This window comes from Camelus ferus, chromosome 14 (genome assembly GCF_009834535.1).
Source record: "Camelus ferus isolate YT-003-E chromosome 14, BCGSAC_Cfer_1.0, whole genome shotgun sequence".
Taxonomy (NCBI): domain Eukaryota; kingdom Metazoa; phylum Chordata; class Mammalia; order Artiodactyla; family Camelidae; genus Camelus; species Camelus ferus.
In genome coordinates this window covers 15,315,966-15,342,303 of record NC_045709.1, presented here as the reverse complement: position 1 = coordinate 15,342,303, position 26,338 = coordinate 15,315,966, and the positions used below count along the sequence as shown (strand labels likewise).

The following is a 26,338-nucleotide window of genomic DNA, read 5'->3' as shown; positions in this document are numbered from 1 at the left end:
AAGAGAATTATACATTTAATTACTAACAACTACAAGTATTTTATTATTGTGTGGTTAAACTATATGCAATTGCTGACACTTAACTGATTTTACCAAATAATGATAATTTCATACTGTTCAGCCTAATAATATAATACATACATACAATTATACTCATTCTTAAATTATATTTAGATAGAACACATAGTATATCCTTGAACTTAGATCTAGTACCTGCTTTATTTATGTTAACTGATCAATTAAGGAATCAATTGAAAATACACTCATCACCCTTGTAGATGATACTAACTTTAGATTGATTAATAATGGTGAAGTGCAGAAATAACATTATTTTGACACACTGGAAGTAATAATCTTACAGGAGGACTGAAATAGTATTTTAAATGTATAAAATAAAAGAATTGATTAAGGACAATGAATACAAAGGCCTTGTTACTCATGTTTGGCACCAGCTGAACATGCCACATTGTTACCAGGGTGTTCAGAATAGTCACAAAGATGGAAAATTTGCTACTTCAGTTTTTGCACTTCAAAACAATGTGAAGAATGTAGGCTCTAGTTTAACAGATGGAAAAAATTGGCCTATGAGATAGAGTATTTAAAATTCTATCTTAGAAAATAGATATTAAAGGGTAACAGTTATATAATTCATACACATGCACTTATTTTGTTCTCGTGCTATTTTAACTGGACTTAAGGAAGAGCTTGTGATAATACAACACTGAACTGAATATTAAAAATGTGATGTTTTTATATCTGAAAAACTTTAAAGAAAAGATTAGACAGTTTCTGGTTTCACATAGTTTAGATCATTTTCTGACTTGAATATAGGAATCTGGAGCAAATGAATTAGAATTGACCTATCTTATCATAAATAAGTAGTCATTAACTGACTTGTCAGTAAATTTCCTATTCATTCTGTAACTTGTTTTGTAAGAAACACTTGTCTAGTTGTGAAGAAAATTCTTTGTAGCATAGATGTCTGATGGCCTTAGATGTTTTCATATTTTAAATGTTAAATCATAGTTTCTGTTGATCCTTTTAACTCAAAATTATTTCTAGAGAATGGGAATTCTGTGTGAGTGTCTTATTATATATCCGAATATAGCCACATTTTTAGGCTGTGAGGTTTTACTTTGATTCTCAAGATTACTTTTGCTGTTAAATGTTCTTTCTTATGATTTCCTGAATATTTCTTTTTTGACATGTATAACTTTTCTATCCTCATATTTGTGTTTTTTTCATTATTGATATTGGTCCTTGAAAGATCTGAAAATAGATTTCAGTATAAATATATATTCATTTAGAAATTTGAGGCTTTCAAAAAATTTATCTTCCAAAAGAAATAATCACTCTTGAGTTTACTTCTTCTCATAGTCTATTCTTCAGTAGAGTAATACAAAAAAGAGAAGCATTATCAATAATATTTTTAATAGTATAAGATACTGATAAATATAAAATAGATGTCATTAACTTTCAGTTATTTGTTCCCCTTTGTTAATGTCACTGAAATGTTAGGAAAATTATACTACATCTTCTTTTACGAGCTTTTTTTGTTCAGCCTAGATTACTTCACCTTCAAAATATAAATGATGTTTTATTTTTTAAAAGTATAAATGACATTTTTAAAAAAGACATTAATAGAATAAAACTTGTCTTATTTTGTAAAAGTATTTAATAGAATAATGCTCAACCACTGCCACCCTCAAAGAACCTTCTTAAATTATAGAATTAGTTGCAAAAGAATATAGTGTTATTATTGCTCCCTTCTACTTTATAGAAAAAAATATTTGCTTTTTTTTTTGAAAAACTATGGGATGAAATTTCTAATGTACTTCTAAATATTATAATGAATATGACCCTGCTTTCATATAGAATTTGAAGTGACTGTATATATTAGGTTAGGTCATGTGTTAGAAGAGACTTTTTTGCCCAATGTAACAGAAAACTTCTCTAACTAATTTAAGTAAAATCAGAATAATGTGTTTATTATAGAAACACATTATGGTAGGAACCAGGAATTGGAAAGCTGTGAGGAATCATGTTTGCTTTCTCTGCTACTTTCTGTGTAGTGCTTTATTCCTTCTGTGTATAGACGCCTTTGTGAACAAAACAAGGGTGTCCTATAGTTCCTATTTTAAATCATTTCCTAATTCAAGAGCCTAGCAAAGACTAGATATTGTTTCTCAGAACTCATTCCAAATTCTCAGAAAAGCAAAATTATTGGTCAGATATGTACCTATGGTCTAATTAGCCATAACCAAGAAAAAAGATCATCACGTGCATATGTCAGGGGAAATTAATGGAAGAAGAGATGTGACTTAACTAAGCATGGGTCTTAAAATTGAAAATTTTGTTCACTGTGCTGGAAGGCAATACTTAAGAACAACCAGTCACATTGTCCTTTTGAGTATTTATTTGAAGGCCAAATTTAAAGAAAAATTAATATGCTTATTTTTAACTTCTCCAAAAAATTTAAAATCCTGAGAGATATTTTGTTTTATGTGTTTATAATTTATTTGTAAAGTATACAGTGCTTGTGTTTTTAATATTTATAAGTGCTTAAAAGATCATTCACCTCTATGTTTTAGGGTAATCTACAAATTGTTGGCCTCTAAAAGTGAAAGTATTTGGGTTCAAGCTCTGAAGGTTCTGGGATACTTTCTGAAGCATTTAGGTCACAAGTAAGTTGGTATTTTTCATAATGAATTATAGGAATATCTACTAAATTGCATTTTTACTAGTTTTGTATTTAATGTAAATATGAATTTGGAATTATCTTACAATGGAAAATAATAGCTTCTTGTGGTAGAAGTTTTAAAAATGTTTTATAAAATAATATGTTTTTAATAGTAGATTATAGGACAAAATTACATTTAAGTAATATAGTTTATTCCTATTTGCCTGCTGGAAAGAAGTGTTGTTCTTTTAAGGATATAATAAAATATTTTATCAAATAAAACAAAGCACATAGGGATATGATTTCAATGAAAACTTTCTTGACACATGTATGTATGTTGAGGTCTCCCTGAGAGCTGCTATTTTGCTCACATGCTAAGTAAATATTTAATATTTGTTTGTATTTTTTTCTAACGTTGAGGCTTATTGTGATTTGAAGATCCTACAATATCTCTTTTTTCTACCAAAGTCTAGAATTTAGATACTTTTTAAAACCACCTGCTGACATAGTGAGTGTTTTTCATACTATGTTGTCCTGTGCATGAATAGTCTTGTTTAAATCCGTTTTCTATACAAATGACTTCAAGAAGGTAGTGTTGCCATTTAGTATTGATAAGTGGGGTTTCTCTCAGAACTTTACTGTTGCCAGTTCTTTTTGCTATTTTTGAGTTACCAAGAGTTTACTGATGACACTGTTGAAAACTGCACTACATTCAGATAAAACATCTCTAACATGCTAAATAGTCTAGAAGAATAGATGTTATTTTCATTTTGGCATCAAATCAATAGTCAAGTAAAAGAGAATAGAGATATTATAGGGGATAGTACAACGAGTCCAGGGTTGTAGAAAAGAGTCATGTGTATATGAAGACCTATAAATACACTACGTGGTAGAATACTGAGAGTAAGAGCATATCACTTTTTATGTGAAGAGATTAGGATCATGCATTTAGCTCTGTTAAGTAAAGGAAATTGCGTGGAAATAATAGAGGATTCTAGTCCTAGTTACAACTTTTTAAAATATTGTCAAGAAAACACATTTTAAAATATAGAAATGTGGAAAAGATAAACAAAACCAACTAGTACACGAAGAACACTCACTGGAAAATATTCCCATGGAATACATAATAAATATGAATTAAATTTTTACCATAAGTAAAAAATAAGTGAATTCCTTCTGATGAAGGGCAGCTACTAAACAGAATTTCAAGAAGTTGGAAGAAATGGTAGAATGACATTGAAGTGTTCTGTCATGAGCTACAAAACTTTTGAAAAACTTTGAGGAAAAAACTATCTCGCAAATAAAAATGAAGTTGGAAGAAACTCAAGGAAGAGAAACTCTGCGGGTAGCATACTAAGATACTCAGAAGATAAAAATGAAAACAAAGCAAATAATGTGTGTGGATGAATGTATAAGGGTTCAGAAGGATTAAAGAGCAAATGATTGATACAAAAAGCACAGAAATCCAAAAATGGCATAAATGAAATTTCCAAATAGGAAAAGTGCAAGTGTAACTAAAGTAAATATTTAAAGCTATAATTCATGGAGGTCCTAATATAGACTTTGCCACCTGTATTAAAAGGCATACTTTTGTGCCCTTTTAATGTACCAGAAAAAATTTTCCTGGAATGGACAGCATGAAAATACAGGATTTAAATATAAGTTTTTAATAAAATCCTTTGTTCTGCAATGCACAAATTAATGGGAAAAATTTGAGTCTGGCCTTAGACTTCTGTACAATGACCTTCAATATAGAAAATGTAGAGCAACAACCATAAGATCCTCAAGTGAAGAAAATGGAAGCCGAGATATCCTTTATGTAAAAAAGGTGCTGCCAAACAATTTTTAACCATATGATGAACTGTTTTTCTGAATAATTCTTTAGAAAATTGCTGGGGGATGAAGTTCAGCCAGTAAGGATTGACTGGACAGACTACAGCTAAGTACCACTGGTGAACACTGAATTAATTTAACAGTAAAACTAAGGCTGAAACAAATGTTTGAGTTAGAGTGACATACCAGAATTTCCTTTTTATATGCCCTAATAAGGTAAAAATGCTATAATTATAATCAGTTGGAAAAAGACTAGGGAAAGGAGAGTAGTTCAAAGAGTCAGGATATCCTATAAGCTGACAAATGTAATATTAGAAATGTAGGCCTACTGAATAAAATTTGATGGTTTAAGAGAGGGGAAAAATAAAGAGTAAATATACTGAGTTTATCATTGCTCATGGTAGGGAAATATACTTCCTAATAAACACATAGAGGACTTCTTATTTCTTTATAGTTCCAAAGATAAGCAGTTAAACAAAATTGTAATGCTGTCAAAATATTAAAAAAAAAAAAAAAAGGGTATGAACAAAACTGAGAACAATGCATGTAATGGAAGTTTTTAAAAATCTATAGAAGTCAGGAAACATAACATAAAATGTGACATATCTAACAGCAAACATATCTGCCATAAAATAAATGTAGAAGTTTTTTAATTACTTTAAATGTGAAGTTTTTTGATAAGAAAAATATCACAGTTGATCACAGTGATAAAACCCAGTTCTAAATGCAAGAAAGATACTAAAAATCAAAGTGATTTAGAAAGTCTGAAAATAAAAGGATGAGTAAAAAGTTATACTATGTAAATACAAATGAAAAAAAGCAGGAATCATGATCCTAATATTGGGCAAATTAGAATTCAAGCTGAAATGCAATAAACATTATAAAGAAAGACACTTTATAATATTAAAGCTTGAAACTTTGATGAAACAGAAATTATAGGAGAAATACACAATCAATGATAACTTAAAACATTAAAACAAACTTTAATTCATCCCAGCCCATACAAAGTCAAGGGAGAGAGAAATCTAAATAATAAGATAAATCTAATTAATATAGTTTGAACTCAATACCACATTAATAAAGAATATAACTTCAAGTACTCATGGAACCTTTATGAAAATTTGACATGGTGTAGTAAGCATCAGAGAAAAATTCCAAAATATAGAAACAAGCAGACAAGATTCTCTTATTAACATGCAAAAAAATTAGACAATAGGAACAAAATCAGACAGCAAAGTTTCTTCTACCTTCACATTTAAAATTTATTAAACTTTTGTGTCAAATAGAAATTGCAGGATTTTTAGAAAACAACTTCAAAAAAATCTGTGGGATACAGCTAAAGAAGTGCTTAGAGGAATATTGTAGCTTTGGGTAAATAGAAAAGAAATACAGAAAAAAAGAATTATAATGTAAAAGTTAGACAAATATTAACAAAAACTGAAAATAATAGGAAAGTAGGAATTATTCAGAAGCTGGAAAATCATTTAAAAATCTGATTTTTAAAAATCATGATAGAAATGGATAAAGCATCATTAAGTCAAAAAAGGACAAAAATATGAATGTACAAAATAAATGATAATCTTCATAATTAGTGTAGAAACTGAGGAACTTAAAAGAATCTTACATGATAACTTTGCATAGCCTTCCCTCGAAATTGATAAGACAACCAGAGAAAAAATATGCAAAAGATGTAAATGAATAGTCTGTAGGGGAAAATATACATGGCACATAAACATTTAAGAATAGCTGAATTCTGCTTGTAATAAGGGAAATCTAAAACTAAAGTAAGACACCATTTTTCACATATTAGATTGATAGAAATCTCAAAATTCAACCTCCATCTCTGTTAGCAAGTTTGAAGGAAGAGCAAGCATCTCACACATTGCTAAGTGAAACATAAATTAGTATAACCCTATGTGGAGTACAGTGTATTAATTTTGATCAATATCTGTCAAAATTACAAACATTTATACTCTTTAATCCAGTAGTTTATCACTTGCATGCATGTGAAATGATGGCTATTAAGATTTATTCAATGTTGTTTTGTTTATAGTGGTAAATGTTATCAGAAATCTTAAATTTCCATTAATTAATAGGGGGTTTGTTAAAAATAAGTTATGGTTCATTTTTAAAATAGAATACTATGCAGTTATAAACAAAACTAATGAGATAATTCTTTATATATAGGTATCACAACTATATTGTTAAAAGTTAAAAATAACTAGTATAAATGAGTATGTATTGGATGCTATTTTGTATAAAAAAGAGAATATGAGAATATAATACTTCTTACACTTCTAGTGAGAAAGTCTAGTAGAATTCATAAGAAATAAGAATCAAGAGTAGTGGCTTCTAATGGGAAGTTGATAGAAATGAAGATGGATGTGGATTGTGTTAATATTTTAATCATGTGAATGTTACCTGTAGAAACAATTTTTCAACAAAAACATTATTTAAAAAAACTACAAATATTAAAAGTAAAAAGCAACTTAAAATCTTGGAAAATTTTTCAGTAATTATATATTAATGGAGTTAGATTGAGTAAAATCAATGAAGAGTTGTCTACTGGAGCAATTATGGAGCAAAAGGACTAAGGCTAACACTGAAATGTTAATTTAACTACTTAGCTACACAGTCCAAATGATTCCTATCAATATGATTGTGAAGTTAAATTTAGTTCAAAAATAACACATAAAAGAAAGCATATACAGCTTGATGGTTAAATGAGATAATTGGTTAGTAAAATACACATAGTTCATGGCTCTCAAGTTGGAGAACCAATGAAGTACACATTAGGTTTGGATCCTGGCTTCGCTACATGTTTTTTGAGTGGTCTTAGAAACTTCTTTGATACTCAGTTTTTACCCTGTAAATGAATAAAATTATTCTGCCTCTCATATTGAATTTTAAGGATAAACGATATAGTAGATGTAAAGAGGTCACAGTATATTGCCATGTGTTAATCTGAACAGTTAACAGAAAGGTAAGAGGTACACTCAGTGCAGTTTTGATAAAATCAGAACTTTTCAAGACAGATGAGTCTCAGTGTTCTGTTGTGGTACCAGCAGAGAAAAATGACAACTGATGAGGGTTCTTTCTCCCATGGGAATGACAGTCAGCTGAAGAACTATGTTAGGGGCCAAGGTAAAGACTAAAAAGCAGCAAATCCTGAGGGATGTTTTGATCTCAGAGATTCCTACCTACTATTCTCTCCCTCTCCCCTGCTTCCCACCTTCTGAGAAATCTTAACGTTGGCTTCTATGTAAGTTACCACTGGAAAGCCAGGTGAATTTCCCTGTCCTTGAACTCGTGGGAGTATAAGGATATTGGCATGCTGGGATGCTGGCTTCAGGACTTAAAGCACGCACGCTAAGTTTTATACTACAGGTCAGTTTTTTAGAGGAATCTTTGCCTTACAGTGCCTGCAGGGATCTCATCATGTAAAATTCACAGCAGAGAGATCTGAGTGCAACAATGTGAAAATGAAAAATAGCTAGTTTGAAGGAGCATGGCAACCAGAGACAAGATAAGAATCATCAAATTAGGTACTCAGTGAGATAGAACTAGTGTGGAGGCTGTGGTGGAACCTTTAAATTTTATTTTTGAAAAGTGCATTTGAAATTCAAGTAGAGCACCAAAGGTGATATTCTGCCTCTTATGTCGTGATATCATGAATTAGTGAACTGAACCGTCTCAATGCATGGACCAAAAACATGAAATAAGAGGAAAGGTAAAGGCATAGGAGACTTAACGTGTAACTAATACAAATTCTTAGAGAAGAAAGATGATGGGTGAAACAAGATATCCTGAAACACTTGTACTACTAAAAACTTAGAAAAATCACAAATCCTTTCAGATGTATAGCTGGGTACACAAAAGTAAGGGAGAGTCTAATGTGCCAAAAATGAATTTCAAACATAATAGAAGACACAATTCTTAAGAAACAAGATCATATTGAAACAAATCTTTCAGCTTTTAATAAAAAATCTAAAGTAACTTCTGGAAATGAAAAGGTACTAACTAAAATTAACAGCTCCATGGGCATGTTAAACAGATTATATAGAATTTAAGAAAGAATTCGTGAACTGGAAGAAATGAAGAAATTACAAAGAAGCAGCACCAAGAGACAAAGATGACAAATAGGAAAGGAGGTTAAAGATATAGACAAAGAATGAAAGAGTTCATGGAATAAAATACTTATGAATAAATTTAACCAAGGAGGTGAAAGATCTATATACTGAAAACTGTAAAACATTGATGAAAAAAAACTGAAGAAGACACAGACAAATGGAAAGATACACCAGGCTCATGGATTGGAAGAAGTGATATTGTTATAATGTCCATTCTTCCCAAAGTGATCTACAGATTTAATGTGATCCCTATCAAAATTCCAAAGGCATTTTCCATAGAAATAGAGCAAATAATCCTAAAATTGGTGTGGACCACAAAAGACCCTGAATAGCCAGAGCAATCTTGAGAAAGAACAAAGCTGGAGGCTTTATACTTCCTGATTTTTAAATTGTAATCCAAACTTACAGTAATCAAAACAGATGGTCTTAGCATAAAAAAAAATAAATCAATAGAACAGAATAGAGAGCCCAGAAGTACACCCATGCACATGTAGTCAATACTTTATGACAGAGGAGCCAAGATATACAATGAGGAAAAATAGTCTCTTTAATAAATGATGTTGAGAAAATTGGGCAGCCACATGCAAAGTAATGAAATGAGAACTCTATATTACACTTTAGGCAAAAATTCACTCAAAATGAATTAAAGTCTTAAACATAATACGTGAAAACATAAGGGGTAAGCTCCTTGTCTTGGCAATGATTTTTTGGATTTCACAACAAAAGCAAAAGTAAACAAGTGATTATGTCAAACTAAAAAGTTTATACACAGCAAAGGAAACTTAACAAAATAAGAAAGCAACCTACTGAATGGGAGCAAACATTTGCAAATCATATCTCTTATAAGGTATTAATATCTAAAATATATAAAGAATTCATACAACTCAGCAAACAAACAAGCAATTCAAATAAAAAGTAGAAGATATGAATAGATATTTTCCCATAGAAGACATACGAATGACCAACAGGTACATGAAAATGTGTACTAAGGCAAATCTAAACCACAATGAGATATTGCCTCATACCTGTTAGAATGGCTAGTACCAAAAATAACAAGTGATAACAAGTGTTGGTGAGTTTGTAGAGAAAAGGAGATACATGTAAACTGTTGGTGTGAATGTAAATTGGTGCAGCCAGTATGGAAAACAGTATGGAGTTTCCTCAGAAAATTAAGAATAAAACTACCATATGATCCAGCAATGTCACTTCTGGGAATATATATATATCTGAAGGAAATAAAATCACTATCTCAAAGAGATACCTGCACCCCATATTCATTACAGCGTTATTTACAAATATCTGGGACATGGAAACAACCTAAGTGTCCATTGATGGATGAATGGATAAAGAACATTTGGACACTTAGGTTGTTTCAGTGTCTTGGCTATTTGTAAATAATCCTACAATTAACATGGAGTTGCAGATCTCTCTCTTTCTATATATAAAATGGAATATTATTCAGTCATAAAAAAGAAGGCAATCCTGTCATAGACCATAACTTGGATGGACGTTTAGGGCTCTATACTAAGTGAAATAAATTAGTGAAAGACAAATACAGTATTATCTCACTTACATAAGGAATCTATGAAAACAGAACCCATAGAAACAGAGAACAGATGAGGGTTTCCCATAGGCTGAGGAGTAGAGAATGGGAGAAATGAGCAGATGTGGTCAAAAGGGACTACCTTCCAGTTGCAAGTAAGATAAATGAGTTCTGGGGATGAAATATAAAGCATGGTGGCTATACTTAACAATACTGTATTGTATATTTGAAAGTTGCAAAGAGAGTAGATCTTAAATGTTTTCATCACGAGAAAAAATTTTGCAACTATGTAACCATCACAGTGTTAACTAAACTTATTGTGGTAATCATTTTGTATTATATACATACATCAAATCATTATGTTGCACACCTTAAACTAATGCTATGTTGTTATATGTCAATTATATCTCAGTAAAGCTGGGGAGGATGGAACTGATAGGCGGCAGTAACAAATGTACCAGTCTGTTGGGAGGTGGCAATACGTACATGGTATACATGGAGCTGGCCAGGGGTATATGGGAAATCTTTATACTGTTCAATTTTTGCTCAATTTTTCTGTGCACCTAAAACTGCTCTAAAAATTAAAATCTGCTTAAAAGCATGTGTGTGGGTAGAAGCTGATAGGGAAATAAGAAACTAAGAAAATATGTAGTTGTATTGGAGGGGTGTGAATGAGGAGAAAGGGGTATGAGTTGGGTGTGAAACATCTTTGTATCTTTTTATGTCGTCATTATTTTGTAAGTGCATTTGCAGACATTCTCCAGAATACATTATAGGTTGGGCTGTAATAGGTTAAACAAGTTTCAGTAAACCTGAGAGAACTGAGATCAAACAAAATATGTTCTTTGGCTACAACAAGATTTAATTAGAAATCAACAGCAGAAAGAGATTTGAGGGATTGCTAGATATTTGGAAAGTAAACAGCACACTTCTAAGTAACATCTGAGTCAAAAAAGAAATCACAAAGAAAAATAGAAAATTATTTGATTTGAATAAAAGCAAAACCACAACACGTAACAGTTAATTGAATCCTCATGCATTGCTGATGGGAATGTAAAATCCTCCAGCCATGTTCCAGGAGGGTTTTCTGACTTCTTAAAAAAATGTAGCAAACACTTAGCACACAACCTGTCATTTCTACACTTAGGTGTCTGCCCAAGAAAAATGGCATCGTATGTTCACATGTATACTTCTGCATGAGTGTTCTTGGTGCCATGCCTTGACAAAGAGCATGGAAGATGTGTATGAGTGCTTTTTCTGTAGGACAGGACTAAAAAAGGTCCACGAGTTTTCTGCTCACATTCCATTGGCTAGAACTCAGTTAAATGGCCACACCATGCTGTAAGAGAGGCTGGAATTATCCTATAGCTGTGGAGAACGCTGTGGAGGAGGCAGGAAGGAAGGAGGTAACAGAAGATTGGTGGTGGCCTAGTCAGTTTATGTCACAGTTGCCAAACAGGGAACAATAGAAAGTCAAGGTAAGAAATGAAATACTGATGGTTGGGAGCCGAGAAGATCCAGATCTTGAAAAGAAGTGACAGGAATGAGAGGCGTGTAGTGATTCCTGGGCTACAGCTCAGTGCTCCAGGAAGCCTTTACTGGAGCCTTCTGTCTGAATTATGTATTTGGTGACGGAGCAGTCAAACGAGCCAGCAGTTAAATGAGCCACAAACACAAGCAGTAACGAGCCCTCTTTACTTTTGTCACATTATTTTGCTTTGTACTTACTTTTAACTATAATTTTAAGTTTTTGATATTCAAGTTTTACATAGATTATTTCACAGACTTTGGACAGAAAGGATTTGAAAAATTCTATGGTGTCTGTGTTAAGGGAAACCCATAATTTTAACCTAATAAAATAACTCCTAGTTACCAGAAATTTGAAAATAATAGCTGTCAACATTTATATAGTATTTTCTAATTTGTATCTCAACGTTTTAGTTTTTGCAGACTTTTTTTGAGAAGTGTTTAAATAGTAATCTTGGCATTTTGGAAGATAGCTGTGCTATGTAAATTGTCAATTCTTTTTATAGATAGAAGTTAGTAAAAATAACTATAGGATTCTGTGTCTGGGTATAGATTTTACTTACTTAGCCTAAAGTCATGTGATTAGAAAATCTAATGTGTTTCATAATATTGTGTTTTTCCCCCTTTTTGTCCAGGAGAAAAGTTGAAATTATGCACACACATAGTCTTTTCACTCTTCTTGGAGAAAGGCTGATGTTGCATACAAACACTGTGACTGTCACCACTTACAACACACTTTATGAGGTAAAAACTTGTAAAATGCGTGATGATAATTTTAAATGTATGCAGTGGAAACCCTCTATGTTATTGGAATAGTAGTTGGTCAGTTAATCTAAAAAGGCAATAATCCTCAAAAAAGATGAACACATACTTACATTTAAAAATTTTGTTTTAAAACATATTCTCATACATTGACTTGCCAGTCTTCTTATGTTGGTCCTAGGCCTTTTCGTTGAGTATGGGTCAGCTGATTGGCTTTGCAGAGTTTTTCTCACATAAATCACACCCATTGTGTATTATATACATTTGTTCTCTCCCTGTCCCTACCCTCTCCCCTTTTCTCTCTCTCTGTTTCTAATATGTGGCAACTGTCAACAATCACCTAGAGTTGAGACTGGGATAAAATGTAGGTAGAATTTTTGTAAATGATGTCTGGAGAAGCTTTAGATCTCATCATTTCAATTCAGAAATTCTTTTCTTAATTATCTCTAATACAACTTGGGTTCAGTGTTTTCTATGAAATGCTTGTACTACTTCCCAGAGTTACTGTTCTCATTTTAAATACCAGTAAAATACTAGGAATGTTCCCTTTTATTGACCTTAATTCTGTTTTCCTGTAACTGATGTTCAGAGGTCCTACTTCTTTTCTCTAGTTCAAGGATTAGCGAACTAGCAACACCTGCCTTTATATGGCCACAAACTAAGGATAGTGTTTATATTTTTTAATGATTGAAAATAATCAAAAAAGAAAAAGAATATATGACATGTAAAACTTACATGAAATTCAAATTTCAGTGTCCATCAGTGTGTTGTTGGAACTTCGCCAGGCTCGCTTCCTTACACACTGCCTGTGGCTGCTTTTGTGTTACTGCAGCAGCGTTGAGTAGTTGCAACAGGGATCCCTTTGCACTGCTGCTTGGTGCAGTTCAGTAACTTGACAATGTTTCACACACCGCCTGTGTTGCCCAACCTAACTTTCTTTTCTTTTTCATACCAGTGCATATCCATCATGTCAAAATAAGAGAAAAGTGGACTTCAGATCTCACACTTTAACATACAGTGCAGTGTGGATTATTTTGTTACAGATGTAGATGGTAAAGCATTGTGTCTGTTACACAAGGACACTCTCGTTATGCTAAAAGAATATTTATTGGCATTGTTAGATTAAACACTCTTAATAATATTCCTAACTCAGAAAAACAATGGCTGGAAAATATAAAACAGTATCTCATCTATGCAGATTTTTTCAAAGAAATTTTTAAAAATGAAATGATTTTGAGGAGTGCAGATGCTGAGATTCTAATGGAATTGTACTACAACTTAAAATTAATATGGGACAAATTCAGACTCCTCTAATACCACTTTTTTTTTTTTTTTATGTAAGCCATTGGCCAGATGTAGCTCAATTCTAGTTTTTGCATGGCTTGTAAGAAGAGGATAGTTTTTATATTCTTAAAGACGGGAGTAAAGAATATTTTGTGATGTGAAATAAAAATTTTATTGGAACATAACCATGCTTATTAATTTAAGTTTAGTTATCCTATGAGTGACTTCGTAGTATAATGACAAAGTGGAGTAGTGAGAGACACCACATGGCCCACAAATGCTAAAATTTTTACTATTTTACCTATCTATAAAACCTCTGCTGCAAAGTTAAAATTCTCTCTCTGTGACCCATGAATTACGAGATTATTTCATCTATAAAATAAATATAAAATAAAACAAATGTATAATGCTGGACTCAGATCTATGTCTATAAATGGCATGTTTATCAAGTTACCTCCATGCTTTTAATTCCTTGTTGTTTCCCAGCCCTGTCCAACATGATAGCCACTTGTCACATTTGGCTATTGAGCCCAAGTCCAGTCAAACTTCATGGCCCATCTTGAATCCTATCCTTTCATTAAATGTTTACATCCGTATTTATCTCTCCTTATTTATATCTCCTTATTTATCCCCCTCCCTTTTAAAAATGCGCATAGGTTCTTCATGACAGACACTGTACCACAAGGGCATGGATTTGTGCCTGTCTCTGGAATTAAATAATAATTAAATAATTTATTCTAGAAAAATAGTTCCACCTAACAACTGTGTTTCCCATTTCAAATGTGTAGCAGGGTGCTGGCACATAATTGGTTCCTAATAAATACATCCTGAATTGAATTGCTAAATATATTTTTGTAATTAAATAAAGACTCATATTTAAATAAAACTGTGACATACAGTTTTCTAAGCACTTTCACATATAGATCCCTATTTGATTTTCCGAGCCCCTTTATTAGGTAGGCAAGGCGATTAGGACTCTTGGTGTTAGATGATCAAATAGGGGCTTGAAAGGACAACAGTACAAAACTGGAGGTTCTTTGAGGTAAATTTTGTTTTCTGTGCAATGAGATTCCTACTTTTAGGGATGAGAAAGTCTTGGTTATTCTCTGTCATGGAAGAGAGTGGCCTAGTCTTTTCCAAACATATTTGCAGTTATTTTGAGTCTGTTTGTAACCAGAATTCTTGGGATCTTGTCTGCTGGGCTGTAGGTCTACACCAGGGCCTTTTGGGCAGGTTGGTGTGAAACTTCTTATAGGCACGTACCAACCACTAGTTGATTTTTGGTATGTGGTTTTCAAAGAAATTTTTAATCTCATCTGTCAGCTCCATCTGATTAGCAGTGCATGTCTGCAGTGCTCTGTTAAGAAAATTCTGAGGCACTGTTTAGTTGCAGCAACAAAGTGTTTGTTTCAGTAAAAGTATGAGCATGAAGAGAGGGGTACTTGTGCCCTACATTTGTCATTTTAATAATAGTAGGTTACTTTTTATTTCAAGTCAATACCTTCATATACATTCTTAATACCTACGTAAATTTTCTATCTTTTTCTTCTTCTTTTTTAAAGTCTGAACAAAGGTAAGAAAATGCCACTGCTGGATGTCATGATCTTTTTCTAATCAGAAAGGATTATTCCTGTCTCTTGATTAATTTATTCTCCATCCCAGTTTTTACAACATAGCTACATATAACTGGGCTCTCAGCCACCTTTCATGGTTTCCTTGAATGTTTTTGCATCTTACTGTAGGTTGAACTATTTAAAAAGTTTCATTCAGAGCTTAGCATGTTAAACTAAACAGGAAATTAAATCACAATATAAAATGGCATATTTATTAAGTATAGTCTCATTGGATCTTTTAATATATGCAAGAATAGACAAACTTAGGCTATAGCATAAAATACAGTGAACAGTCGTATATCCATATTTTATATGTAATGAATCCATTCTTAAATGTAACAGATATTTATTGACTGCTGGCAGTATGTTATGCACGGTGCTAATTGCTAGGAATGTAACATTGAAAAAGATGTATAAGAGTCCTGCACTCATAGAGTTTGGGTGTTAATGGAAAAATTAGTGAATGTTTTAGAATTCTGTCTTTCCTTTATTTGGTCAACTTTTGTCATTTTTTTGTTATTTGAAAGAAATTAAAAAAATCATTGGTGAATGAGCTACATTTTTAATAAAGATTTTCCCCTTATCACACTTCATTTGAAGTTAGGACCCAGGCTCAGACATTATTTTTTTTAATTATTTTCTAAGTTTTTTCATTAATGATGAAGTAGCAGTCAGATGTTGTCAATTCACAAATTTAAATGTATTAAAGTTGTACTCAAACAGAATTAATTCTTAGAATTCCTAATTAATCTTTCCTTCTATAGATATTGGTCCTAGTTTTGTCTTTACCTATAACAAACAAAAATTGAAGACTAGAAAGAGTTTAGAAGCATGTGGAATTCACTAGAAGACCCTTTAGAAGAGACGTTTCTTTTGATTTGAACAAATTGACATTTTTTGCAGATTCTTTGTATATCTATAATTTGCAATTATGAATTTATTTTCTAAATGAAATTCAAATTCTTCATCTTTCAGATTTTGACAGAGCAAGTATGTACTCAAGTTGTACACAAACCACATCCAGAGCCAGATTCTACAGTGAAAATTCAGAATCCAAGTGAGCAAACAACAATTCTATATTGTAACGCAATAGTAACATGGTAACACGTGAGACTAAATCAAAATTTTTCCTAACCAGTCTGGGGTTTACATAGTTATGACACTTATAACTCACCTACCACAGTACTAAGCATTTAGTTAAAAATCATGAAATACTTTTTGAGAAGAAGATATAATGCAAACCTTTACTGTACTTTGTTTGTTTACAGTGATTCTTAAGGTGGTGGCAACTTTGTTAAAAAACTCTACACCAAGTGCAGAACTGATGGAAGTTCGTCGTTTATTTTTATCTGATATGATAAAACTTTTCAGTAACAGCCGAGAAAATAGAAGGTAAGCAGTTTGAATACTAGAATAAAACTTTATTCCAGAGCTAATCTTATTTCCTCTCTTCTGTTTTCAGTCTCTTTCAAAGAAAAAATTTCAAATCTTTCCTATTGCTAGGTACTTTTCATCATTAGAAAAGGTGTTTATGCTTTTTGATATAACCTGCATTCATTATACTTCTACTTATTTTTGTATGATTTTGATTATGTAGATGTTATATTCTAATTGTATATATGAATATACAAATCCACAAACCCTTACTTAAAATGCACTATTCCTTTTCCTGATACCTGGCTGCCACCAACAGTATTTTAAATGTAATTGTCTTGGATTTGCGTATGTCATCTGTGCTTTCCTCACACTGGTCTGATAGCTGATTATTGTCACGCATTTTTAAGCTGGTTAGTAGGACACGAGGTTCAGTCTGAAGCCGTGGTTACTGCCTGAGCCTTATATTTAACAAGTGTTGATTGGGTGTCTGCTGTGTATAAAGCAGCACTGTGCTGCACAGGTTGTTATTGTATAGTCTCAGTACAATTTAGTGGGAAAGATAACAATAAAGCAGTGATTAATTCATAATGTGTTAAGTGCATTGTGAGTGCTACATGTGTTGAGGGAATTGAACAGTAACTAAATCTCACTGGAAGAGTTGGGAAAGCAATTTTAAATGATAATATGGGTTTTTCCACGTAGAAAAACAGGGGAAGTCATTCTAGGTATAGAATATTGTATGTGCTGAATGACTGTATATATTGTTTTACTTAAGTCTAAACATATTTTCACTATTTATCACAACTTAAAAATAGTAAATTCCAATATAAGTTAGGAATTTTTAATAAGTTTTTTTTCCCCCCACTAGATGCTTATTGCAATGTTCAGTGTGGCAGGATTGGATGTTTTCTCTTGGCTATATCAATCCTAAAAATTCTGAGGAACAGAAGATTACGGAGATGGTCTACAATATCTTCCGGATTCTTTTGTATCACGCAATAAAATATGAATGGGGAGGCTGGAGAGTCTGGGTGGATACGCTCTCAATAGCCCATTCCAAGGTAACAAGCGATTTAGCATTTTACATCATCGGGGTTTCAGCAGTGGATTAATGTCTGTAAACACTCATCTGGTGCCATCTTGTGGGCATCTTGCATTATGGCTGATTCCTTTATCCCAGTTTCCTTTCTTTTCTGTTTTTGTTTTTCTTCTTGGGTTCATACACCTTTAAAGCTTGCAGTATCATATAATTGAAGATCATATAATTGAAACTTTGAGTATGTAAGTTAGGAATTTTAGGTTCCAAAGGTGACCGTCATACATATGTTTTATAGTAGATCTGAGAACTTACACTTGAGTCTTTTAACTAAAACAAACCTACTAGTTCTTAAAAGAATGTTTCATGAAACAGAATCTGAAGTATACTTATAAAGCCTTTTAAAGAGTAATCAGAAATTGTTTTTATTTCTAAGTGAATAATATGTTTAAAGTATTCAAGCTTAGTGTTGTTTTTCATTGCATTATCTTTATTTTTAATCTTAAGAATCTATATGTTTATTTACATTTTAAATATTGTCTGATTTTTGATAAAAAGAAGTAGTAAATTAAAATTTACAGTATGTACACATTAGATTCTGGAAATTCAGAGTTAAGATTTCTCATCATGTGGTGCCATGAAAAGACCCTGGGTGTCAGAAGTTGGCTTTTGCTCCAGTCTGTGCCACAATTCAGTTTTGTTGGCTTTGGGAAAGTCATTTAGTCCTCCGGGCAGGGATTAGAAAGATGTTTCTAAAGGTACAGACAGTTAATATTTTAGGTTTGTGGGCTGTGCAGCCTCTGATGAAGCTACTCAGCTCTCATGCAGTGTGAAAATAGCTACAGACAAAATGTAAGGAATGAACGTGGCTGTAACAGAACTTTACTTACAAAGCAACAGGTTATCAGCGGGTATAACCCATGGGCCATAGTTTGCCAGCCCCTGGTTTTGGAACTTGATTTCCTTTTCCATAAAATAAAGGGTTTTGTATTAAGATAATCTTCAGAGGAATGTCCCTCAACCTAAAATTCTGTCATCCTATCACTTAAATATAAACTAATGTCATATGTGTCTATAAGGAAGGATTTTGAAGTTTTTTTAAATTTTAGAAGACCTTTTATTTCTGTTACATATTTACATTTTATAATATCTTGGCACCTCACTTTTATAATTTCATTAATAAGCTTGAAAATAGTATTTTATAGGAAAACTTATTGTAAATCTTTGTGCAAGAAATGTATATCCTGATTATTCCTAAACAAGCCTATGCAAAGTAACAAATTATAGTAGCCTATATAAAGATAAAATTATAATGTTTTAACAGTTTATAAATGTATTTATTTATAGATATGTGTTATTTTTGACCTCATTTGTTGCAGTAGGCACACATATGAGTAATAGATGGTGAAAACTGATATAGTAATAGTCCTTTGGACATTGTATATTAGTAGCCAGTTCTCTATTTTAGCTCAGATAACTCAAATATTTAGAAGTTCAGCTGGCATATTAACTAGCTTAACATTGAAATACTTAACCAAAAAGAATAGATCATTTTATTTAAAACTTTAATATTGCTAGTTTACCTACCTGTGTCTCTTGCCAAGTCAAATAATAAGTCATATATGACTGTTTTGATGATATTCCAGTTCTTGATGAAACTAAGCATTTGTCTTAGGATTAATATCCACTGTATTTGAAATTTTAAAATTATTAGCACCATTTTTGCTATTATGATGATTTTCTTTGTATAATTTTTTTCTTCTTAATTTATACAGAATGTCTTAATGTGTTCTTTACCTATTTCTAAGGTCACTTATGAAGCACATAAGGAATACCTAGCCAAAATGTACGAGGAATATCAGAGACAAGAGGAGGAAAACATTAAAAAGGGAAAGAAAGGGAATGTGAGCACCATCTCTGGTCTTTCATCACAGACAACAGGAGCAAAAGGTGGAATGGAAATTCGAGAGATCGAAGACCTTTCACAAAGCCAGAGCCCAGAAAGTGAGACAGATTACCCTGTCAGCACAGATACTAGAGACCTGCTCATGTCAACAAAAGTGTCGGATGATATTCTTGGAAATGCAGATAGACCAGGAAGTGGTGTGCATGTGGAAGTGCATGATCTTTTAGTTGACATAAAAGCAGAGAAAGTGGAAGCAACAGAAGTAAAGCTTGATGATATGGATTTATCACCAGAGACTCTAGTAGGTGGAGAGAATGGTGCTCTCGTGGAGGTTGAATCTTTGTTGGATAATGTATATAGTGCTGCTGTTGAGAAACTCCAGAACAATGTACATGGAAGTGTTGGTATCATTAAAAAAAATGAAGAAAAGGATAATGGTCCATTGATAACATTAGCAGATGAGAAGGATGAACTTCCCAACAGTAGCTCATCATTTCTCTTTGATAAAATACCCAAACAGGAGGAGAAACTCCTTCCTGAACTTTCCAGCAATCACATAATTCCAAATATTCAGGACACACAAGTACATCTTGGTGTTGGTGATGATCTTGGATTACTTGCTCACATGACCGGTAGTGTAGACTTAACTTGTACATCAAGTATAATAGAAGAAAAAGAGTTCAAAATCCATACAACTTCAGATGGAATGAGCAGTATTTCTGAAAGAGACCTGGCGTCATCATCTAAAGGGTTAGAGTATGCTGAAATGACTGCTACGACTCTGGAAACTGAATCTTCTGGCAGCAAAATTGTACCTAATGTTGATGCAGGAAGTATAATTTCAGACACTGAGAGATCTGACGATGGCAAAGAATCAGGAAAGGAAATCCGAAAAATCCAGACCACTGCTACAACACAAGTGAGTCATCCTACCTGCATTCTAAAAATGCACTGAGTAGATATGGAGTTGTCAGCGCCAAAGCAGAGTGGTTTCTTACTAGTTACACCGTGTTTATGTGTAATTGTGGTGTAATAGTAATGTATAAAATGGAGTGGTGTGGTGGTTGGTTTAGGTAAAAGAAACCTAAAATATCTGAATCATATATCCAACTGTCGCATACTGTCTGTGTAACTTTGCTCAACCTCTCTGGGCCTGAATTTTTTAAAATGGTACAAGAGGTTGTACCGCTTGAAATATGACCTTTAAGGCCTCTATCACTTGTAACGTTTTATGGTTCTGTGACTACATTGACACATTTGTACTTGAGATCTTCATTCTGAATACTTGATTAATTTAACCTTTCAAGCTTCAGGCCCGACCCTACTCTGTGGATTATAGAAAAGAGGACTTGGAGCCCAGATGGAGCTGGTAAATGAAATGAAGGGGAAGGGAAAGGGGGACTGTTATTTTCAGGTGCTTCCCGTGTTCCAGGCACTGTGCTGTATGTTTTCAGATTTAATCCTGACAGTAGCCCTGTGAGGTCGGTAACATGGCTGAGAAACTTGGAATATTAGCAGTGAGAAGTTTCTTTTACAACCACATGGATAGGTATCGGTATGAGAAAACTAAAGACTTAGTTGGTGAGGAAATGGTGGTGCTGTACTTGTGACCTCAGCATGCCAAAGCTAAAAACAGGCAGGGTTTTCCGACGTTGATATAACTGTGGAGCTTTTGGTTTCTACTTACTTGTTTTCTAGGCTAAATTATGGTTAAGAGCTGAAGAAAACTTAACCCTTAATGATTTATTTTTTGTTGTTGGTTGTCTGGGTTTTTCATTCACCTTTTAATGTCATCAAAGAAGAATTTAACATGTGTCCATTAGAGTTATGACACAGAGAGTAAGCCACACCTCACTGGTGTCTTTGTGCTCTAATAAGATTCTTTGAAAATATGTTCTTCGTGTGGAAAAGGTATTTTTACTTTTTTCTCTATTAACTACTTCCAATTTCCATTTTGTGGCGGTTGTACTATAGTGATAATTTGCAGGGGATAGGGATATTGAATTAAGGGCAGGTTTAAAACAATGGAAAGCATGGTGTATTGTTTACTGAGCATAGTAAACACTAGACTTGCCTGGTTTTCACTCAGATTTCACAGGCATTTATCTGGTTTTCTAACTTATAAAATGTGTGTGTTTTTCTAAATTGAAATACTGTGAGTAAAGCAGGCTTTGAAGTTAACTGGAATCTGTTCAAGTAATATTTCTTTTAGTCTTGTGTTTCTAATTAGAACTAGTTGGTGACATAGACCCAGTATCCTGCACTAGCGTATATGCTCACTTTCATAAGGACACATGGTCTAATGTAAGGACGCATTAAGAGGACTGAGGAGGATCCGGTTTGCAATGAGAACTGTGGTGTTAAACTTAAGTAGTTAGTTACCTTGTCTAGTTTCTGAAATGGCAAAATAAAAATAGTAAGAGTAGCCTTTTCTTCTCAAAAAGTGTTATTTGCAGGGAGTCACCAGGTGCATAATATATGTAAAATATACTAACCTACTGTAGTCAGATACAGAAGCTTTACCCAGTTAACTGTACTCACTGTTTTCATTTTGAAATCAGCTATTTCTTTTGCATTCTACACACGTTCACCTCGTCTGTCTCTAGGCTGTTCAGGGTCGGTCTATCACACAGCAAGATAGAGATCTCCGAGTGGATCTAGGATTTCGAGGAATGCCGATGACCGAGGAGCAGCGGCGCCAGTTCAGCCCAGGCCCACGCACGACGATGTTCCGTATTCCTGAGTTTAAATGGTCGCCCATGCACCAGCGGCTGCTCACCGATCTGCTGTTTGCGTTAGAAACAGATGTACATGTTTGGAGGAGGTAGGAACACTTTTTTTCTATAAATGACTACTTTCGCTTGAAAAAATGAATATTTTAAATGAGTAGCATCAACTAAAAGAGACGTATCATTAAAAATCTCACAAATTAAATCTATCAAAAATAATCAAACATTGAAATTTTTATGGAAACATAGATATTTTCATAATGGCTATAAGGCTGGGTATCTCAAATTAAAAGGTATCCAAGAATTTAGGCTTAAGACAATTACAAAGCAAAATCCGGCATTGCCTATTCTATATGAAAAAGAGATTTAACCAAAAAAAAGGTTCAGTATTGGTTCAAAGTAATTTCCACATTTTTATCTTTTTCTGTTAAAATTAATACTATATAGTACATATATTTTTGGTAAAAAGATTATAACATATAATGTTAAAATAAAATTTATAATTACCTTATGACATGTTTTTAGAACTTACACCATTTAAGTGGCAAGTGGGTATCAGTTCAAATATACTCATTTAAAGAAAACAAAGTAAAAAACATAGTTCAATTGTTTTATTTAAGTTTAAATAAATTTACTAAATTAAAACAAAACAATTCTACATAATTTAAAAAATTACCTTACCTCACTTTCAATTTAATTTTCTAACGGCAAATATGCAATAAATTAATCATTTTGAGAGTGTCATTTACATGTTCATGCAGATAAAATAGGGATTTGATGGCTGTATGTACTGGAGCACCCCCCCCCCCATCAGCGAGTGCGCCTCTCTGCTTCTCCTTATTTCCCTTCTAAGATTCAGAGGAGGCTTCTGCTCCCAGCTTCAGTTCAACACAGGGAACTTACCAAGCCAGGACTCTTCTTTCTCTTTCTTTCCCTTCTTCCTTCCTCCTGTTCCGTGTCTTCCTCTCCCTCCTCCTCCTCTCTCTCCTCTTTCTTGTCCTCTTCCTCCTCTTCTCTTCTTCTTTATTATTTTCCTAAAAGAAGCCCCTGAAGAAATTTCCCTGTTAGGTCTCACTTGTCAGCAGGATCCTGTGCTCTTCTTGAGTCAGTCAGGCCTACATAAGCGCAGTCCTGGTTACAAACCTAGTAGCTATGGTGAAGCCAGTCTTTCCTTTACCTGACCTAGCTCAATGATAGAACACAATCTAGATTGTTTTAACAGGGAATCAGGAATGACTATCATAGAAGCAATCAGTGTCTGGCATAGAAAGATTTTAGTTCTCATTTTATTTGGTCAGTTTGTCCTTAGTCTGCAGAAGCAATGATAGATGCAATGGTCTTTCCATTGATGTGCTAAATTACCTGGTGATGGTAAATAAGGAGATTGGAATACTGTGAAATACATTCATGTTAACATGAATATCAAAGTATGGAGATAAGAGGTGTAATTTATTAATTACAATATCAGTAGCCCCCAGGTGACTGATACTCAGCTTTCCTTGCCTTAACATAGTGTGTGTCTTTCTGTGTTTTCTTTCATGGGCTCTCATAAAATTTCCCAAATAGAATTCTAAGTAATTAAAATTTAAAGATAGATAGCACTTTAATTTTTAAGACAGGATAACATCTTGAGATCTAAGATATAATAGATGATATTTTGCAGTTCTAAAAAGATGAGAATCATTGACTTAAATTTGATCATGGAGTAATCTTTTTTTTTTCTGTTAGAAAATAGTTCATATTCTTGACTGACAGCAAACTGAAGCAGTGTAGTTTCTCTGGGCATCTGGGAATTGTATGTTTTGTGTAGCAGAGGTTCACTGCTGACCTTTGAGATCTTTTTCCCTTTTTTATTCAGTAAGTACTTGAATTTTTACCCATTCATTTATACTCCCCCTATCACCTCTCTTCTGTGACCAACAGTATACACTTTCAGTATGGCTGGTGAGAGCAGGAGCTGCACTCTGCTGCTGGATCAAATTGTCAGTTAACTATCCACTTGTTCTCCCTTTCAGTATAAAACAAAATATATTCTTTTAGCCAAATTAATTGACCTAGTCATATGTCTTTGAATCTAGTTAATACACTGAGTTTTTTAAGTGAAACAAAGCAATGAGTTAATGTACTTGGGTACATACACAAAAAATCCATGCAGAGATGAGTGCTGTTTTTAGTAATATGATATCTTAATGGTAAATTATTTTCTCTTCTAATAGCTCTATTTTAAATTTGCCTAGCTCTTATTTTTTACTTGAAAAATATCTTTATAAAATGTAGCCTTAACTTCTTTTTTTTAAACCAAAGAAATGTTAATTTGTGTTTTGTTTTTCTGCTATTTTAGCCATTCCACAAAGTCTGTAATGGATTTTGTCAATAGCAATGAAAACATTATTTTTGTACATAACACCATTCACCTCATTTCCCAAATGGTAGACAACATCATCATTGCTTGTGGAGGAATTTTACCTTTGCTCTCAGCTGCTACATCACCAACTGTAAGTACTTTGCTTCCATCTAGTGGTTATGTTTTATAATTACATCTCTAGAGCAGGTCAGTGGTGGTACGTTTTGTAAACATGAATTTTAACACTTGTTCACCTAAGGAAACTTTTAAACCATATAATTTAAAATTGTATATATATATATATTCTTATCTCATATATATATATTCAGATATATATATGTGTGTGTGTGTATATATATATTCTTATCTCTTTTAATTGTCAGTGTTGGGTTCCAGCTATGTGTGTTTATAAAAATACTTCTCAGAAGAGCTGTGACCATAAAGGATTTAGCTTTATTTTCTATATATTGTTTATCTCTCCAAATATACATTGTAATAAACCGTCAAAATCCTAGTTCTGTAGATCTTTAAGTTCTAAAGTACATGGTTGTTGTAGAATAATCACAGTCCTGAATCTAAATTTAGAAAAAGGTATAATTAGATATGCAGTCTGATATGAACTACTTGAAATATTTTTAAACTTAATATTATTTTAAACTATATATAGGAGTTGTATGTTTCTGTTCTCTGAGATTTAATCTTGAAGCCATTAATTTGCCTCAAAAAGGGTATCAAATGAGTTCTTAGAGTGTTTCTTATTTAAAACTTAGGTACTTCCGCTAAGTATAAATAACATTTTTTCTGCATTAGAAAAATTTCATAATCCTTAAAAACCTCACAAACTTTTGTTAGTCATATGGCATCTTATAGCATTTTCATCTGATTTGATTTATTGAGTCAACATACATTTTTTAAAAATATAGACTTGTCTACATATAAGACATTAAAGTATTTTAATATATATGTTTAAAAGGCATTTAATGTTATTTATATGTCAGTTAAAGTGTAATAGTTAAATAAGAATAACTATATTTCAAGAGTCATTTAAAAATATCTCTGGTTCATACTAAAAAATAAAACAGAACACACTCCACTAATTGCTCAGCTGGGAAAGAACATGGAACCTGGCTTCCCATATTAACTGTGTTCTTGCTGTCATGTTGGAAACTTATCCGTTAGCCCATATGTATCCTTTTTCCAGAGAGAAACTTACTGTTTTGTTAAGATGTTTACTTGATGAGACAGTCCTTTCCAAATTGATCTCTGGCTTTATTTCATCATTAACAAGCTTTTCCTACTTGACTCTTTTTCTCACTGTCCCGTTGTCAATGCCACCATCCCCAAAGCAGCATTGAAACTTAAATATTAGCATCAAAAGAATGTATCCTCAATACACCTCCCCTTCACAGGCATACATACTTCTATATCATCCGAATATTTATTAAAGAGTCTCCAAAGGCAAGAAGGCTAGTTCAGGAGGGAGAGCCCCAGAACAGTTCTTTACGGACTAAATGGAATTAGTAACTGACCGAGGAAGTGGAAGCGGGAAGAAAAATAGTTAATGGTGTGTGAAG

At 32.9% G+C, this 26,338-nt stretch overlaps 1 protein-coding gene across 11 annotated transcripts in view; it reads left to right on the top strand.

Moving 5' to 3' along the window:
* The window catches only part of NBEA (neurobeachin), a 536,625-nt gene that overhangs the window by 127,220 nt on the left and 383,067 nt on the right, over positions 1-26,338 (top strand). For all 11 annotated transcript variants that reach the window (XM_032496317.1, XM_032496318.1, XM_032496310.1 and 8 more), the window contains 8 exons: positions 2,592-2,684; positions 12,349-12,457; positions 16,348-16,429; positions 16,641-16,764; positions 17,618-17,810; positions 19,594-20,610; positions 22,298-22,515; positions 24,762-24,915. In XM_032496317.1, coding sequence (XP_032352208.1) covers positions 2,592-2,684; positions 12,349-12,457; positions 16,348-16,429; positions 16,641-16,764; positions 17,618-17,810; positions 19,594-20,610; positions 22,298-22,515; positions 24,762-24,915 — 1,990 coding nt within the window. The remainder of the gene's footprint in view (positions 1-2,591; positions 2,685-12,348; positions 12,458-16,347; positions 16,430-16,640; positions 16,765-17,617; positions 17,811-19,593; positions 20,611-22,297; positions 22,516-24,761; positions 24,916-26,338) is intronic.